This window comes from Oryx dammah, unplaced genomic scaffold, assembly GCF_014754425.2.
Source record: "Oryx dammah isolate SB20612 unplaced genomic scaffold, SCBI_Odam_1.1 HiC_scaffold_19, whole genome shotgun sequence".
NCBI lineage: Eukaryota > Metazoa > Chordata > Mammalia > Artiodactyla > Bovidae > Oryx > Oryx dammah.
The window spans coordinates 88664638-88683952 of record NW_024070203.1 but is presented as its reverse complement, the minus strand read 5'-3'; the positions used below and the strand labels follow the sequence as shown (position 1 = coordinate 88683952).

Here is a 19315-nt window from a genome sequence, read left to right as displayed (position 1 = left end):
GGAGCCTCGCGGCCGCCCCGCGCCCGCTCCGAGGGAAGCCGGGCGGCCCGAGCGGAGCCCCGGAACCTGGCGCAGCGCCCCGCCGGCAGGGCGCTCTCCCCGCCCCCCGGAGCCTCGCCCGCCCGGCCCGCCCCGAGCGCGCGGTGCGCACCTCCGCCCGCGCCCTCCTCCCCGCTCCGCCCGGGGCCGCCCGGGGCCCCCACCCCGGGGCCGCCCCCACGCGCGAAGGTGGCGGGCGCCTATAAGAGCCGACGACGGCGCGGCCCGCGGACACACGGCGCGGGCACCTGAGCAGCAGCCCCCGGACCCCGGCGCGACCATGTCCCATCACTGGGGATACGGCGAGCACAACGGTGAGTGCGGAGCCCCCGGGCGCGCCCCCGGGCGCGGGGCCCCAGGCCGCTGTGGAGGAAGCCCCGCGCCCCGCGCCGGGCCGGGGAGAGGGGCGCGCATCGCCGCGGGACCCGCGCGCGGCCCCTCTCGGGTCGATCACCACCCTGTCCCGACCCAAGAGGACGCTAGGAAGGGGTGCAGCGAAACACTTTGGTCGTTGATCGCAGAGAAATTAGGAGACTCCCCCCTCCCACCGTCTTAATCCCCTCTCCCACCTCACTCCCCGCCCCCCACTTCATCCTCAGCACCACCTGTGGCTAAGATTCTCAGCATGAACAGTTCCCGGGCGTTTTCTTGGGCTGGTGGTTTGAGTCCTTTGCGCTGACTTCTGCGTTTTCCTGATTTCTTGACTCCTGAGGTCAGGAGGTCCCCAGGAACTCGGTTTTTCGGGGTCACAGGTCTGGGTTCCCCCAGGCCAGCGGACGTACGAGCAAGATGTGTCTGGGGCATCTCTGAGCGTCTTGCGGGGTCTGGGGCTTGTCAAGTGATGGGGATCCCGACCCTTCAAGGAGAGGGGGCTGGGGGGGGGGGCGGTGACTCAGTCCTTGCCTCTGGCAGAACTGAGGAAGAAATCTCCCTCTTCGGGAGAGTCTTTGGGAAGCTTGCTCATTCAAATCCTAATCACAAACCCAGGGTCAGCTGCTCAGTTTCAGTAAAAGAAGCATAAAAATAGCTAACATGTATGTGACGCTCACTGCTTGTTCTAAAAGCCTTACATGGATTGATGTTCTCATACCAACCTTCATAAGCCAGATGCTATAGGTACCCCATAATACAGAGGGAAAAACTAAGGCACAGATCAAATGTTTTCCCTTCAAAGGTTGCTTGCTAAATCATTTTAGTCGTGTCCTACTTTTTGCGACCCCATGGACCTGCCAGGCTCCTCTGTCCATGGGATTCTCCAGGCAGGAACACTGGAGTGGGTTGCCGAACCCTTTTCCAGGGGATCTTCCTGACCCAGGGATTGAACTGGCGTCCGTTGCGTCTGCCTGCATTGGCAGGCGGGTTCTTTACCGCTAGCGCCACCTTGTATACAGCTCTGAAGTGCTATCACCAGAAGTGGTATCGCCAGAACTGGAGCCAAGCAGGTCCAAGAATCATTGCCCTTTCCCCGGAGTTGGGGTGTGCCCTTCCCCACATTGTGGGAGTTCACACGTCTCTGCTCAACCCCAGGCCCTGAACACTGGCATAAGGACTTCCCCGTTGCCAATGGAGAGCGCCAGTCACCCGTTGACATCGACACCAAGGCCGTCGTTCACGATCCTGCTCTGAAGCCTCTGGCCCTTCTCTATGAGCAAGCAGCTTCGCGGAGAATGGTCAACAATGGTCACTCTTTCAATGTGGAGTTTGATGACTCGCAGGACAAAGCAGGTCAGTGTTTACAAAATAGCTTGTGTGTCAGCAGCAGCTCTTTTCCCAGCTTAACAGGCGCAGGACCCTCTCCCCCCCCCCCCCCCCCTTAATACTGCTGATCGTCTTCGTTGGATTTCAGCCTCTGGGAAGCAGGCTAATTTCTTTGAAGTGGCATGAGCTGTTTCTCCCTGTCCACTTCCCGGTTTCTATGTAGGGCATTGAATAACTGTGCTATGCCTGAGAAAAGTCAAAAAAGGGCAGGGCCCCTTGGCGATAGAGATCAGCAATGAAGAGACTTGCAAAAACTGGACTTTTTAGGATTGGTCTTCAAGGTAGCATGCAGAAGAGCGATGAAAACCTGCTCCTTTAAAATCCTGAAATTCTCGGAAACACTGTGTGTGTGAATATTTTCTCAGCCTTGGGCCAGTGTGATAAAGGTGTCTGTGTATCTCGGTATCCACCCAGAAGTTCATTCCATAAATGAAGATGTTTTAGACTTGGTGGACATACCTTGCTGACAAAACCAGTTACTGTAATTTATTTGTAGTAGTGCTGTTTACAGAACTCTCTTTGACTGCTGCTTCTTTTTATTATTTTTTTCTTGCTTAGAAGTAGGAGAACAATCCCCTTCAGACACAGTAGCAGCCTTCTTTGCCCACTGGTCGATTTCCTGGCCAGCACCCTGTTTTCCCGAGTGCTTTCCTCTGAAGGGCCCTGAGTGAACGGTGCTACAAACACGTTATGTGTGGTGGTGGTGTGGGCCTGGGGGTGTGTGGAGCATTGCGCAAAAGGAGAAAAGACAGATCCAACGTTCAGTAATGCTGTCAAAATGTTCGCGTAATGACCTACAGTACGAGTATATGAATGTAATTAGAATCATTATAGTCGAGTTGCCTTGCCTTTTTCGGTAGCTATCCAATGTATTCAGTACAGTTTTGAAAAAATTCTTCTTCCTTCTTCCTCTCCTGAGAATGATAGTAACTTAACCTCTCTATGTTTTTGTTTTCTTAACTGTAAAATTGGAGTATCTGTTACAGCAGAAGGATTAAATGGGACACATACATAAAGCCCAGTGCCTGGCACCTGAGATTCCTCTGTAAATGGCCATTGCTCTTGTTGGCTCTTCACACCACTTGGCTGCCTTTGTTAGGCAAGCGCTGTCACTATTGCACCTCTGATGAAAACTTTTTTTTCATGGTAGCTAGTGAATAGGATTTATTAAAGAGAAAGAAGGTAAAGTTTTTCCGTTCAGTTCAGTCGCTCAGTCGTGTCCGACTCTTTGCGACCCCATGAATTGCAGCACACCAGGCCTCCCTGTCCATCACCAACTCCCGGAGTTCACTCAGACTCACATCCATCGAGTCCGTGATGCCATCCAGCCATCTCATCCTCTGTCGTCCCCTTCTCCTGCCCCCAATCCCTCCCAGCATCAGGGTGTTTTCCAATGAGTCAACTCTTTGCATGAAGTGGCCAAAGTACTGGAGTTTCAGCTTTAGCATCATTCCTTCCAAAGAAATCCCAGGGCTGATCTCCTTCAGAATGGACTGGTTTTTAAATTGCTTTAAAATTACTTCTTACCACTTGATGATATTTTAAAATCTTGTAACACTTCCGTATTTTTCCAAACATGCCAGTTATTATGTTAATCTATGGACTGATTTTACATATGACATTATTACATAGTAATATGTTTTACCATGAATATGTCCAGTTCTGATGGATTTCTACATGAGCGGTAACTGAAGAGAGCTAGCTGCCTTTTTCTAACTACTCCTCCTGGTGAATAACACATACATTACTAAGGCACCTGGCTGGGTTTGATTGTGAAACATGAAAACCAAGTGTTTCAGACAGAGGCTCAAGTCCACGTCTTTAGAGACAGATGTATTATTCACTTAATTTTTATAAAAGAAAAGAAAAATCTCACTAGCACCACTGTTAAGTAAGACAAGCCAGGCACCCAGAGGTCAGGATGGAGCCGTGGTCCCTCGCCTGCCTCCCCTGAGCCGATGCTGGGGATGCCTCAAGTAGGAAGACAAGAGCAATAGGTACTGACAGTCACTTTGGCGGGTGCAACAAGGAGGTGTTCCAAGGAAACATGGAAAGCAGGTTTGGAGTTGGCCCGCACAAGTCAGAAAAGACTTTTCAGGGTGAATAAGGTTTGAGCCTAAAGGATGAGGCCTGAAGGATTTCAGCGTCTTGGAGGAGACTCCCAGCAAAAGGAAGCAGGAAACGAGGACTTGAGAGAGCCAGGCGGGAGGCACAGTGAAAACAAGAGGAATGAATGCTAGAGAGGCTTGTTCTCCTTTACAGGTGAAAGAATCCTTTGTGATTTTGCCTGATACCTTTTCAGCATTTGCAGGTGTTTTGATTAAACAAGGAAGCATTTTTCTCTAGAATATGAATATATTAAATGTTGATGTTAAGGGAAAACACAAAAATAGAAAACCAAAGATAGCATGCAGAGAAACACCCTTTGGACTTTTTTTTTTTAAGATCCTAGACTCTCAAGTTGGAACACACGGTGGAGATACTCTAGGCAAACCCACTTAAAATAAACATGAAGAAACGGAATGCTCAAGAGTTTAGGTTACTTGCTAGTCGTCTGCTTCCTAGTTTGCTGGAATGAGACTAAATGGCAACCACTTAAAAATGGAAACTGAATAAGAATCTTTAAATGACAGTCATAGGTGATGTCTAGTGTGCTCATACATGCCATACTTTCAAAAACTGATATACTTTTCTGGTCTAAGTCTAAAAATAATGGTCATTCAGGTTTTTAAAATCTGTAGTTTATCATCTCTATTAGGAATTATTTTCACTGTGTTAATATTTTAACATAGCCTTTATTTTCTATATTTAAATGCTTCAGTTGATTTACTCCCCTTGCCCGCAACCCAGTGAGGTATCAGTCTTCAGGAACTTTTCATAGGCTCAGATTTTTGGATAGATCCTAAATGTTCTTATACCCACACTTAAATACTTGGGTATAATGAACTGAACTGGTAGAATTTATTGTTATGTTTAAGCTTGCGAGAATTCTTTTTAAATATGGAGTTAATAGGCTTTAACTAGGAACTTGGGTTAAAGCTCTCCTCAACCTTCTAAGTGCCTTTAAAAAGAAACCACCTGAAATTAATGAAAAAATGTTAATCCTGTTAGGTTTCTAAAATTATTAAAAAATAACTCTCCCTGTTTGAGACCTTGTATTACATTCTTTATCTGAGAGGAAAAGAATAGTAGTCAAATTATTAACTCCTGCTAACTTATTAACTTTTACTAATGAGTTTAAAACTCTCCTGCTGTATTGCAAAGTTAGAGGCAACTATTGAAAACCAGAGCTCGAATTATTGGGCCAACCCATGGATGGTTGTTGTGAGCAGAACCCTAAGCTTCTGTAAGATAGACTAAAGCATTCTAGACCCCATATTTAATTGTGTTCATGTCAAAGGGTTACTTTAAAAACAAAACAAAACAAGACAAAAGCTGTCAAATAATTGCCATAAACCTGAAACTGAGAACTGCTGTTCCCTCCGTCTCCATTGTGGTTATGTTAGTGAAAGTAACAGCGAAACATCTCACTACTGAAAGAGACACGGAATATGGGCGTCTTTCCCTCAGATCTGTCTCTACTGACACTTGCTTTTTTAGCCTTAGTAGGTAGCCCTAGAACGGCTGACCACTGCCAAAACCCCAAAATAGATTAAGTTTCAGATTCTTCATAGAAATGATTATTCACCTGCTAGAAATGTGTTTTCTAATAGACTATTTACTTCATTAATAGGAATCCCTTAAATTTTAATCTAAGGATTATTGGGAATAGTTTATTTATATTTTGAATTTAGGAGAAATTATTGACATTCGCCAAGGTCTGTACTTGATTTGGATGCATCTTGTATCATGTAAACGCATGTTAGTAGCTTAGTCGTGCCTGACTCTTTGTGACCCCATGGACGGTCGCCCTCCAGGCTCCCCTGTGCATGGGATTCTCCAGGGAGGAATACAGGAATGGGGTGCCGTTTCCTTCTCCAGGGGATCTTCCCAACCCAGGGATTGAACCTGGGTCTCCCGCATTGCAGGCAGATTCTTTACCAGCTGAGCCACCAGGGAAGCCCTCACATCTTATATTAAGTAATATTAAAGTGATCAAGAAGGAAAAAATGTTGATATTACATTTATAGTTTTTAATTTGTATTAGTAGCTAATTTATGTCAATATTACTAAAATGAATCTTTCACAAGTAACATAATTTACCTAAGTAATATATATAAGAGGACAGATGATAATATAACATTTAGTGCTTCCGTTGTGTTTTATATATAGTATAACTAATGGAAGATCATGAAAGTTAAAATCTTCTCAGGCTTTTCATTTTGCGGTTTGGATTTAAATGAAGGTTGGAGGCGTCTTGGAGTAGAAAACCCCATTCATGTATCTCCATCGCTTGTGGAACACATTTCTGTGGTACCACAGATGATGGACTCTACACACACAAATGGCTGGATTTTTCCAGAGGGGAAAAAATGCAGTCAGCAATTTCTGCTATTCTTTAAAACTATTTTTTTAATTAGAAAAACAAGTTTTTAAAGTGGAGTAGTTTAGAAAATGGCATGGAGCAATCAAATTAAGTAAAAGAGGAAGTAGACCCAGAATATTGTGTGAGTTCCCTGTCTTGAATCTCATCTTTCCTATTTCTCAAGTAGAAAGATGCACGCTGCCTTTATGAGTGTGTGTGTGTTGCTGAATCGTGTCTGTTCTTTGCAACCCCATAGACCGTATTGAGTTGGAAATGACATTCCTTCCCCTGCAGAAGGAGATGACAACCCACTCCAGCATTCTTGCCTGGAGTATCTCATGGACAGAGGAACCTGGCAGGCTCCAGTTCATGGGGTCACAAAAAGTCAGACATGACTGAGTGACTAACACGCTAACACCTTTCCTAATTACAGTAGGGGCTTCCCAGGTGGTGCTCGTGGTAAAGAATCCACCTGCTAAGGCAGGAGACCCAAGAGACACTGGTTAGATCCCTGGATTGGGAAGATCTCCTGGAGAAGGAAATGACCATCCATTCCAGTATTCTTGCCTGGAGAATCCTATCGACAGGGGAGCCTGGTGGGCTACAGTCCACGGGGTCGCAAAGAGTTGGACATGATTGAGCAACCGAGTATACACTGTTTACAGTGGACTTCTCAGCTACATAGTAACATAGTCTATTTTAACAGAAGCTTAAACAGATATCTGGTAATAGTACATTAGTCCTGAAAGTGTTTAATCATTGAGCACTCAGGCATTTCATTTTTTTTTTTTAGTATTAGAAAGCCTTATATAATAAAAGCTCATATTACTCTTGCCTAATTCTAAATCTTTATAAACTTTATAAACATGTATTTTTTAATGATATATAAACTCAGCAGTGGCCACAGGACTGGAAAAGGTCAGTCTTCATTCCAATCCCAAAGAAAGGCAATGCCAAAGAATGCTCAAACTACCGCACAATTGCACTCATCTCACATGCTAGTAAAGTAATGCTCAAAATTCTCCAAGCCAGGCTTCAGCAATATGTGAACCATGAACTTCCTGATGTTCAAGCTGGTTTTAGAAAAGGCAGAGGAACCAGAGATCAAATTGCCAACATCTGCTGGATCATGGAAAAAGCAAGAAAGTTCCAGGAAAACGTCTATTTCTGCTTTATTGACTATGCCAAAGCCTTTGACTGTGTGGATCACAAGAAACTGTGGAAAATTCTGAGAGAGATGGGAATACCAGACCACCTCACCTGCCTCTTGAGAAATCTGTATGCAGGTCAGGAAGCAACAGTTAGAACTGGATATGGAACAACAGACTGGTTCCAAATAGGAAAAGGAGTACGTCAAGGCTGCATATTGTCACCCTGCTTATTTAACTTCTATGCAGAGTACATCATGAGAAACACTGGGCTGGAAGAAGCACAAGCTGGAATCAAGATTGCCGGGAGAAATATCAATAACCTCAGATATGCAGATGACACCACCCTTATGGCAGAAACTGAAGAGGAACTAAAAAGCCTCTTGATGAAAGTGAAAGAGGAGAGTGAAAAAGTTGGCTTAAAGCTCAACATTCAGAAAACGAAGATCATGGCATCCGGTCCCATCTCTTCATGGGAAATAGATGGGGAAACAGTGGAAACAGTGTCAGACTTTATTTTTTTGGGCTCCAAAATCACTGCCGATGGTGACTGCAGCCATGAAATTAAAAGACGCTTACTCCTTGGAAGAAAAGTGATGACCAACCTAGATAGCATATTGAAAAGCAGACACATTACTTTGCCGACTAAGGTCCGTCTAGTCAAGGCTATGGTTTTTCCAGTGGTCATGTATGGATGTGAGAGTTGGACTGTGAAGAAAGCTGAGCACCGAAGAATTGATGCTTTTGAACTGTGGTGTTGGAGAAGACTCTTGAGAGTCCCTTGGACTGCAAGGAGATCCAACCAGTCCATTCTGAAGGAGATCAGCCCTGGGATTTCTTTGGAAGGAATGATGCTAAAGCTGAAAGTCCAGTACTTTGGCCACCTCATGTGAAGAGTTGACTCATTGGAAAAGACGCTGATGCTGGGAGGGATTGGGGGCAGGAGGAGAAGGGGACAACAGAGGATGAGATGGCTGGATGGCATCACGGACTCGAAGGACGTGAGTCTGAGTGAACTCCGGTAGTTTGATGGACAGGGAGGCCTGGCGTGCTGCAATTCATGGGGTCACAAAGAGTCGGACAGGACTGAGCTGCTGAACTGAAGTGATAGTTATGAATTATATTTTCATCTTGGAAAAAGTCTATTTGGGGGGTATAAGGATAATTCTTTAATTCTTTCTTTATTAGATTTTTAAAAAGCACTTTTACAGTAAGTTTTTTAAAGTTTTAAGAGCTGTGATTTTATCTGAATACATCCAAATCATGTTTCTTAATAGATCAGCAATTTAACACCATTTTTTAAAATTTATTTATTTTTTTCATTGAACTTTCTTTTTATTTTTTAATATAAATTTATTTATTTTAATTGGAGGCTAATTACTTTACAGTATTGTATTGGTTTTGCCATCCATCGACATGAATCCGCCATGGGTGTACACGTGTTCCCCATCCTGAACCCCCCTCCCGCCTCCCTCCCTGTACCATCCCTCTGGGTCATCCCAGTGCACCAGCCCCGACCATCCTGTGTCATGCATTGAACCTGGACTGGCGATTCATTTCTTACATGATATTATACACATGTCAATGCCATTCTCCCAAATCACCCCACCCCCGCCCTCTCCCCCAGAGTCCAAAAGACTGTTCTATACATCTGTGTCTCTTTTGCTGTCTCACATACAGGGTTATTGTGACCATCTTTCTAAATTCCATATATATGTGTTAGTATACTATATTGGTGTTTTTCTTTCTGGCTTACTTTACTCTGGATAATAGGCTCCAGTTTCATCCACCTCATTAGAACTGATTCAAATGTATTCTTTTTAACGGCTGAGTAATACTCCATTGTGTATATGTACCACAGCTTTCTTATCCATTCATCTGATGATGGACATCTAGGTTGCTTCCATGTCTTGGCTATTATAAACAGTGCTGCGATGAACATCGGGGTACACGTGTCTCTTTCAATTCTGGTTTCCTCGGTGTGTATGCCCAGCAGTGGGATTGCTGGGTTGTAAGGCAGTTATATTTCCAGTTTTTTAAGGAATCTCCACACTGTTCTCCATAGTGGCTGTACTAGTTTGCATTCCCACCAACAGTGTAAGAGGGTTCCCTTTTCTCCACACCCTCTCCAGCATTTATTGCTTGTAGACTTTTGGATCGCAGCCATTCTGACTGGTGTGAAATGGTACCTCATTGTGGTTTTGATTTGCATTTCTCTGAAAATGAGTGATGTTGAGCATCTTTTCATGTGTTTGTTAGCCATCTGTATGTCTTCTTTGGAGAAATGTCTGTTTAGTTCTTTGGCCCATTTTTTCACTGGGTCATTTATTTTTCTGGAATTGAGCTGCAGGAGTTGCTTGTATATTTTTGAGATTAATTCTTTGTCAGTTGCTTCATTTGCTATTATTTTCTCCCATTCTGAAGGCTGTCTTTTCACCTTGTTTATAGTTTCCTTTGTTGTGCAGAAGCTTTAATTTTAATTAGGTCCCATTTGTTTATTTTTGCTTTTATTTCCAGTATTCTGGGAGGTGGGTCATAGAGGATCTTGCTGTGATTTATGTCGGAGAGTGTTTTGCCTATGTTCTCCTCTAGAAGTTTTATAGTTTCTGGTCTTATGTTTAGATCTTTAATCCATTTTGAGTTTATTTTTGTGTATAGTTATAACACCATTTTAATTTGTTCTCTCTTGTTTTAAAACAAATTCTTTTCTTCCTGGTCTATTGTAAGGCAGAGCTGTCAGCCAGAGGTTGTATCAGGAGCCACAGAAGGGCCCAGCCGCCTAGATATCTGCCAGCCAGCTTTATCTTTTCTTTGAATAGATGAACGTGTGCTGCTACCAGTTAAGCGTATTTAGGTGAAGTTGTCCAAACAAACTTTATCATGAAGACCTTGTCCCTTAGTTTTCAGCCAAAGCTGAAGTTATCTTGGACTCATTACTCTGCAGAATTATAAGCCCAAACTAATAAAATTCACTTACGGCAAAAAGGGTTCTATTCCCAGTTGTAGAGAAATAAAACTGAAGTAGTAGAACTACCCTAATTTTAAAAGCTTTAAAATATGTCACTTTGTTGTTCAGTTGCTAAATCGTGTCTGACTGTTTATGACCCCATGGACTGCAGCACGCCAGGCTTCCCTGTCCTTTACCATCTCCCAGAGTTTGCTCAAATTCATGTCCATTGAGTCAGTGATAATATCTAACCATCTCATCTTCTGCTGCCCTCTACTTTTGCCATCAATCTTTCCCAGCATCAGGGTCTTTTCCAATGATTTGGCTCTTCGCATCAGGTGGCCAAAGTACTGGAGTTTCAGCTTCAGCATCAGTCCTTCCAATGAATATTCAGGGTTGATTTCCTTTAGGACTGACTTATTTTATCTTGCAATCCAAGGGACTGTCAAGAGTCTTCTCTAACACCACAGTTCAAAAGCATCAGATCTTCGGCACTCAGCTTTCTTTATAATCCAACTCTCACATCCATACATGACTACTGGAAAAACCATAGCCTTGACTAGATGGACCTTTGTGAAGAGGAACTAAAAAGCCTTATGATGAAAGTGAAAGTGGACAGTGAAAAAGTTGGCTTAAAGCTCAACATTCAGAAAATGAAGACCATGGCATCTGGTCCCATCACTTCATGGGAAATAGATGGGGAAACAGTGGAAACAGTGTCAAACTTTATTTTGGGGGTTCCAAAATCACTGCAGATGGTGACTGCAGCCATGAAATTAAAAGATGCTTACTCCTTGGAAGAAAAGTTATGACTAACCTAGATAGCATATTGAAAAGCAGAGACGTTACTTTGCCAACAAAGGTCCATCTAGTCAAGGTTATGGTTTTTCCAGTGGTTATATATGGATGTGAGAGTTGGACTGTAAAGAAAGCGAGCACTGAAGAATTGATGCTTTTGAACTGTGGTGTTGGAGAAGACTCTTGAGAGTCCCTTGGACTGCAAGGAGATCCAACCAGTCCATTCTGAAGGAGATCAGCCCTGGGATTTCTTTGGAAGGAATGATGCTAAAGCTGAAAGTCCAGTACTTTGGCCACCTCATGTGAAGAGTTGACTCATTGGAAAAGACTCTGATGCTGGGAGGGATTGGGGGCAGGAGGAGAAGGGGACGACAGAGGATGAGATGGCTGGATGGCATCACTGACTCGATGGACGTGAGTGAACTCCGGGAGTTGGTGATGGACAGGGAGGCCTGGCGTGCTGCGATTCATGGGGTCACAAAGAGTCGGACACGACTGAGTGACTGAACTGAACTGAACTGAACTGATCAGACGGACCTTTGTTGGCATGCTTATTGTTTCACAAATTCTAGTGAGAAGTGACATCAGAGGTCAGCGAAGCGGGCTGAAGGTCGCTTTCTGGGCCGAGGCAGAGCAGAGGTTCCTGAGTTTGCAGGTGTACGATGTCCCAGCGTTGGAGGCTGGCTGCCAGCCCCTCCTCACTGATTCACAGAGGAATTCATGGTCCCCTGAAAATCCCCTCTCTGTGAAACCTGAACCTCTGACTCCCAAACAGACCTGGAAGGAAAGTGTCCTGTGCTCAGAAAACAGATGGGAAAAGCATCCATCCTTCCAGTCAGTACAAGTAAAGGAGAAAAACAAAAACAAAAAAAAAACAGTTGCAATGATTCCATTCAGCTCTGCAAACTAAGCCTGAGTCTAGATTTAATTTTCACAGAGTGAAAATGTTGCTTCAGGCATAAATTTAGTACTGTGAAAGAAGATTGAAGACGGTGATACTCAGTCGTGTGTGTGTCCCACGTGCGTATGGATGAGTGTGTGTGTGTATGAGTGTGTGTGTGTATGAGTGTGTGTGTGTATGAGTTTGTGTGTGTATGAGTGTGTGTGTGCCACCAGGCTCCTCTGTCCACGGGATTCTCCGGGCAAAAACACCGCGTCTCTTATGTCTCCTGATTGGCAGTTGGGTTCTTTACCACTAGCACCACCTGGCAAGCCCACATAAATATTATATATATATTTTTTCATTTTAGTGCTGCAAGGCGGACCTCTTACTGGCACTTACAGATTGGTTCAGTTTCACTTTCACTGGGGTTCATCTGATGACCAAGGTTCTGAGCATACTGTGGATAGGAAGAAATACGCTGCAGAGGTAAGATACACTTTTTTCTTCTTTCAAAAGCTTAATTTGTAAATTTAGCTCAAACCATTTTCTTTACAAAGGCTCTTTATATTTGCTTCTTATAACCTTTATTTGTGTTACTGTTAATGCCGCAAAGCTTTCTCTAAGACCTCCTAAGAACACCATTTGTGTAAAAATGAATTCAACTTGGAGGATCGTGTTTTAATGTAAAATCTAGAAATAAACGTTCCTCAAAGGTATGCAATGCTTTGCCTTAGAGTTGTTGAAGGAATCACTTGCTATTATTCCAAGTCGTGGACAATTAGAATTAAAATACAAGTTTAGATTTATAATTATCCACATTTTCACTTTCTTTCATGAGCTCTAGCTATGAAGATAACTGTGTAAGCTTTTACCACATTTAATCGTTTGCTGTCTGTGCTTCTGCTTCAGCTACACCTGGTTCACTGGAACACCAAGTACGGGGACTTTGGAACAGCAGCACAACAGCCTGATGGACTGGCTGTTGTGGGTGTTTTTTTGAAGGTCAGTTGATGGCCCAATTCTTTCCCCCTCCCTGTTTCCAAAAAAGATGAACCGGACGGAACGTGCATGACAAATAGGACATTCTACAAAAAGCCTAGGAAATGCCTTTGGCTCTGAAGTACTTAGGGGCTTATTTTCCTGCATATCTGCTTACTGCAGTGGAGATAGAGACAAAAAGACAATTCCAGAGGTATTTCCTAGGTACTGTCTGGATGTAGATGTGAAGGGTGTTTACACATGAAATACGAAATGAGAAAAAGCAATACTTGGGATAAATACTAGTATTTTTTTTTTTCTTATTCAGCCTTAAGCTAGGTAGTATTATTCCATGACAGAGGATGCTAAATTAAGACCAGGTTTTGGAGGAATGAAGGACCGTGACACCATGTTGCAGAATCCAGGACATACCAACTGAGCTGCCCCCTGGATAGTTATAAACCCAGTGGAGAAAGGTCTGGGCTACAGATTCATGGTTCTAGAAATCCTGTGTTGAGGTGACAGCTGCACGCACAAGTGGCAAGTGAAGTGAAGGTGGCTCAGTTGTGTCCGACTGTTTGTGCCCCATTGACTGCAGTCCATGGGATTCCTCAGGCCAGAATACTGGAGTGGGCATCCTTTCCCTTCTATGGGGGACCTTCCCAACCCAGGGATCGAACCTAGGTCTCCCGCTTTGCTGGCAGATTCTTTACCAGCTGAGCCACCAGGGAAGCCCAAGAATACTGGAGTGGGTAGCCTACCCCTTCTCCAGAGGATCGTCCCGACCCGGGAATCGCACCAGGGTCTCCTGCATTGCAGGCAGATTCTTTACCAGCTGAGCTACTATGAGTGTCTATGAGATCATGCAAGGAAACCCTGATGAGAGGGGGTAACACTACTCAGCAAGCAACCCTGAGAAACTGCAGACTGGGAGGAAAGACCCTGATTAAATGATCAACGGGGGAATACAGGAGTCAAGGGAGATTTGGGAGGCTGAAGGACAGAAGGAAAGGTCGAAAGAGGGGGGATTTTGCAAAGGAGGGAAGACAGAGGTGCAAAATTCTGCATGAAGCTTAATGCAAGTATTTGAACAGTGCTGTTGACTTTGGCAGTTGGATGTCACTGGTGATATCTGAGAGGGTAATTTCAGGTGAACCGCAGGGCCGGAAGCAGGTTGTCAGTGAAAATAGGGGAGTCAGACTAAGACTGATGGGTGGCATGTAGCTAGTGGTGGTTTTTGCTTCACCATTTGGAGAAATTATACCTTAGAGCTGCCCTAATCAAAAACTGGTGTAGTGCCAACTGTATATGCTGGTCTTGTCCTTTGTGTCTTTCTATAGGTTGGTGATGCTAACCCAGCTCTCCAGAAAGTCCTTGACGTGCTGGATTCTATTAAAACAAAGGTACAGTTCAATTTTTTTTGACACCTGCATAGGGTACCTATCTTCTATACCCAACTTATTTTTTAAAATTCTTTTACTCAAGCTGAGTAGTCTCGGTTTGATGGGTGGTGCTTAGATGAGCCTTTATGTTGCTCATGTGTTTATGTAACTTAATCTTTATCCCAAAGTTGATCCTAATGCTTGTATAATTTTCAGACTTGTATTTATTTAACCTTGCTTCATTTGAACATCCGTATGTAAGAAGCAGAGAAAACCGTGATTGCAAAGAGGCTGGACCACCTGATCCAGTTAATCACTCTTCATAGGGCAGGTATTTCTTGAGTACTTAGTATATGCTAGTCACTTTGTTAGTCTAGGAAATGCAGTGGAGAACACGATGAGTAAGGTCCTGCTTTGTGGCCTCTTTGAATTTGTGTTTACATCTGTTGCCCAGCTTAGCTGTGCTGAGGTCATGAGGCACCTGCTTATAAATACTGCCTTCAGCAGCGGCAACCTGGCTTTATCAAACTCATCCTCAAATTAAAGCAGCATCTATCTTCTGAAGGCTTACCTGTTACCCTGAGCTTGACTCCCTTGATCGTATAGAATAAACCTGATCCCACAACACTAATTCAGAAGGATATATACTCCACCCCCACCAGCATGTCCACTGCAGCTTTATTTACAATAGTGTCGGGAACCAGCACGGGAGATCCCACTGATGGAATGTTGAGTTGACTCTGCATTTTTCACTTGGCTCAATGTACAACTCAGGGTGTAAAAGCCCTCTCTGAAAATAAAGTGATGGGCCTTGCTCACTGAAGCTTGGTCACCCCGTGTCATTCTTTCATTCATTTGCCAATGTCGTCCATCCTGAGGATATCCCTGGACTCTGCTGAGGCTGGACCCTGGCACAATAGCCAAGACAGAAAGAGCCTAAGCATCCAGTAACAAGTGCATGGATAAAGAAAACGTGGTAGGTAGATAGAGATAGATGGGGCTTCCCAAGGGGCTCAGTGGGTGAAGAATCCACCTGCCAAAGCAGGAGATGTGGGTTTGATCCCTGAGTCGGGACAATCCCCTGGAGGAGGGCATGGCAACCCACTCCAGTATTCTTGCCTGGAGAATCAATCCCATGGACAGAGGAGCCTGGTGGGCTACAGTCCATGGGCCTTGCAAAAGAGTCGGACAGGACTGAAGTGACTAAGCTCAAGATATAGATAGACAGATAAAATGGACTCAGCTGTACAGGAGAATGAAATCATGCCATTTGTGACGACATGGATGGGCCTTGAGAGTATTAGGCTAAGTGAGTTAAGTCGGATAAAGAAAAACAAATACCAGATGAACTAGTCGAATCTAAACAAATAAGCAAAGAAAACAAACACAAAACCAGCTCACAAATACAGGGAATCAATGGTGGTTGCCAGAGTGGGAGCGGGGGCCAAAAATGGATGAAAGGGGTCAAAAGGTACAAATTTCCAGTTATAAAATAAAGACGTTTGGGGATTGACTTATAAGTAAATCAAAATCAATGCTATAGTGACTGTAGTTAATAACATTGTATTGCCACTTTGAAAGTTGCTAAGAGTAGATTTAAAAGTTCTTATCACAAGAAAAGGAAATTCTGTAACTGTTTATGTTGAGAGATGTTCACTAGACCTATTATGATCATTGGATAATATATTCAAATATTGAATCATTACATTGTATTCCTGAAGCTAACATATGTCAACTACATCTCCAAAAAACCAACTAAACCTTCCTTCGCTTGAGCCCATTTTCTCTCAGCGTCTCACCTACGCCCAAGCTCATTAACTCTGTCCCCTTTAACTAGTCTTACCTGACAACTGTTTCTCTGCAGCGACCTGTCACTCTTCGGACAACTCTTTGCTGTTGGTGCTGTTTCTCTAAAGTGTGGTGTCCAGGGCTAATTGCAGCTTTTCAGTTCTGGTCAAACCATCAAACAGTACAACAGGACAATTACCTCCTCATCAAGGATACCGTCTACATGTTCTGTTCCTACATCCTAAAATTGCACCATTTCGGTGGCAGCAATTTCACTTTAAATACCGGCTAAGATTGGTTAATGACTTAATGAAAAGATAATGGGTTTTTTGAGAGGACCAGTGAGCAAATGGACAGGTGAAATTGATAGGTTCTCTTGCTTATATCTGCTAATCTAAGTTTCCCTTTCGAATGTCTTCTGTTAATTTTTTTTATTCTGTCTTCTGGTGAATATGGAACGTCTCTTTTTTTTAAAAAAAAAAAAGGAAGGTGTTTGACTCTCTAAGTTGAGTGTTTCTGTTTCCGCTTCTCCTGCATTTCCTCCCCCTCCCTGACTCTGATCACGTGATGTTGCTTAACCTGTGTCTTTTCCTTGTGTTCCAGGGTAAGAGCGCCGACTTCCCTAACTTCAATCCTAGCAGCCTCCTTCCTACTGTCTTGGACTACTGGACCTACCCCGGCTCACTGACCACCCCTCCTCTCCTCGAAAGCGTGACCTGGGTTGTGCTCAAAGAACCCATCTCCGTTAGCAGTCAGCAGGTCCGTTTGCTCAAGTCGGCGGGGGGGGGGGGGCGCTTAATCCAGGTGGAAGGGCTGGACCTTTGGAAGCAGACAGACCTGGGCTTCAATCCTCCTGCTGCTTCTGGCGCCAGCAATAGTGCTTAGCAGATGTAGTTAGCACCCAGCAAGAACTTGCTGTTACCTTAGGCAATTGCTTCTTTTTACTCTGAAGTTGGATAACATTGAAGATTACCTGAGAAAGGTGTCTGTCACCCAGTACATGCTTTTTTTGTACATTAGGAGGAATCTGAAGCCTGGAACAAAGAGATTTTATATTCAAGGGTGCATAGCTATGGGTGATAATTTCCTGCCGACGGCTCACTCACCTAAGAGCTTACTGTGGTTTATTTATATCAGAATACATCCTGAATTCGAACAGAGTTGAGAGTCATCCCGTGGATAAAAAGCATCTATTGAAAGTCACTCCAAGTTGCGTTAGCAGCTTAGACCGGACACACATTTCCTATAGAGCATAGTCTGTGCTGTTCAGCGCACTGCAGTGATAATGGTTGTGTGTGTTAATAGTAGTTGACTGGCATGGAAATTGACTTCCTCAGAAGTGACCAAGGGAATTTTGTTTGGCAGAGAGATCAGGTTCAAGGCTACTGATTCTCTGGCAGCTGCCTTACTTCCCAAACCACCATTCTTCATTTAGATCAAGTCATGTTTAGTGAAAGGGAAGTGACACTTTCAGAAACAGCCTCAGAGAAGGAGGGAACTGGGGGAGGGCTGCCTGGGTCATGTCACTCTGCTGGGAACTCACACGAATTTAAAAGGAAATCAGAACTACCCAGTGATAAGGATTGGAAATCCCAGTGTGGGCAGATTTAATCCTGTGCTTCTGTAAATTGAAGCAGAGATGTCAGCCATCATTCCACCCCGGAGCCTGCAAACCGGGGTCACTTTATCTAATTGTACCCATGCTGATGTTTATCTTCCCTGGGGCAGAAAACAGAACCTTAATTTGGGTCTAGAATTGTTATTATTACTTTACATCTCTGAAATATTTTATAGATTTTTGATGTTTGATTATGTAATTAAAAGAGGAAAAAACAAGCTCATTGCAAATTTCCTTCAAATCACAGCAAGATGTTGTATTTATTCTGTAGAAATTAATTTGTTGTATAAAAGCACATATATATAGTCTATATGTGATCATATATCTGTTGAGAATCAAATTAAAATTTGAACATTGCCATCTGAGACTGTGAATCCTGGGAAATGTATTTGAGGATTTAACACAAGCACGATAATTGAATGCTCTAGTGAAACTTGTATTTTTGATGCTTTTCATCTTTAATTTTGTCTTTTAGATGTTGAAATTCCGCATTCTTAACTTCAACGCGGAGGGCGAGCCTCAACTCCTGATGGTGGACAACTGGCGTCCGGCTCAGCCGCTAAAAAACAGACAAGTCAGAGTTCTCCCCAAATAAGGTGGCCCGGGGCGGCATCCAGGGGAGAGCCTTTGGGCCTCCCTTTAGCTTAGCACAAGCCCACCTTGGTGAACTGGGCCCTCACTGCTTTGCGGCTGGCTTTCTAGACCCTTCATCTCTCACCTGACGTGCTTACTACTAAAATGTGAAAACCTAGACCAATTGTCACGATTGACAGATTTGCTGTGACTGGTGCTTTGCTGATGATAGTAGCCTTTCTGTGACAGAGAATATAAGAACCTTGATTTTGCTCACAGAATGTGGGGTAATGAGCACTCACGATGGTTCAGTAAAATGCTATTTTTAAAATATAGGAAGGTGGGATGATTGAGTGCAAATCTATATATGGGGGTAAACTGAACTGTGTAATATAAATCAGGTAAAATGGTGATGGACAGGGAGGCCTGGCGTGCTGTGATTCATGGGGTCACAAAGAGTCGGACACACGACTGAGTGACTGAACTGAACTGAAAATAGTCTTGATTCTATGTAATGTAAATCAGATAAATGTTTGTGATTCCAAGATGGTATAATAAAGAAAAACTTTAAATTCGTATATATTTGTAGCCATGGTATCTTAATTACGCTATGATTTAGTGATTTTTGAACTATAGAGATGTAAATGAATTATCTATAAAAATTGTTATAGTTGTGATACAGAGTATATTTCCATTCAAATAATATAACTTAATAAATATTGTATTTTAGATACATTCTCTAATAAAATCTGGAATTCTACCTTGGATTTTTTTATTTTATGCTGGGCAGTGGGGAATGGTGAAGGAGCAAATGTACACTTTTTAAATTCATATTAATTCACTGTAAATAATAAGCCATCATAATTGGCTTACTCATAATCAAGAGTCTCCACAAAAGGACCCACCCTGAAGGCTATCTGTATTTGCCATGTGCTCTT

The 19315-nt window shown here is 43.5% G+C and overlaps 1 protein-coding gene across 1 annotated transcript; it reads left to right on the top strand.

The window, feature by feature from the left end:
- The first annotated feature begins 6 nt into the window (after nucleotides 1-6).
- Nucleotides 7-19137, top strand: CA2 (carbonic anhydrase 2). The gene is made up of 7 exons (XM_040261136.1): nucleotides 7-353; nucleotides 1567-1764; nucleotides 12406-12524; nucleotides 12948-13040; nucleotides 14357-14419; nucleotides 16790-16945; nucleotides 18280-19137. Exons 1-7 carry the CDS (start codon nucleotides 320-322, stop codon nucleotides 18397-18399), a joined length of 783 nt encoding a protein of 260 aa, XP_040117070.1. The 5' UTR covers nucleotides 7-319; the 3' UTR covers nucleotides 18400-19137.
- The last annotated feature ends 178 nt before the right edge of the window (nucleotides 19138-19315 follow it).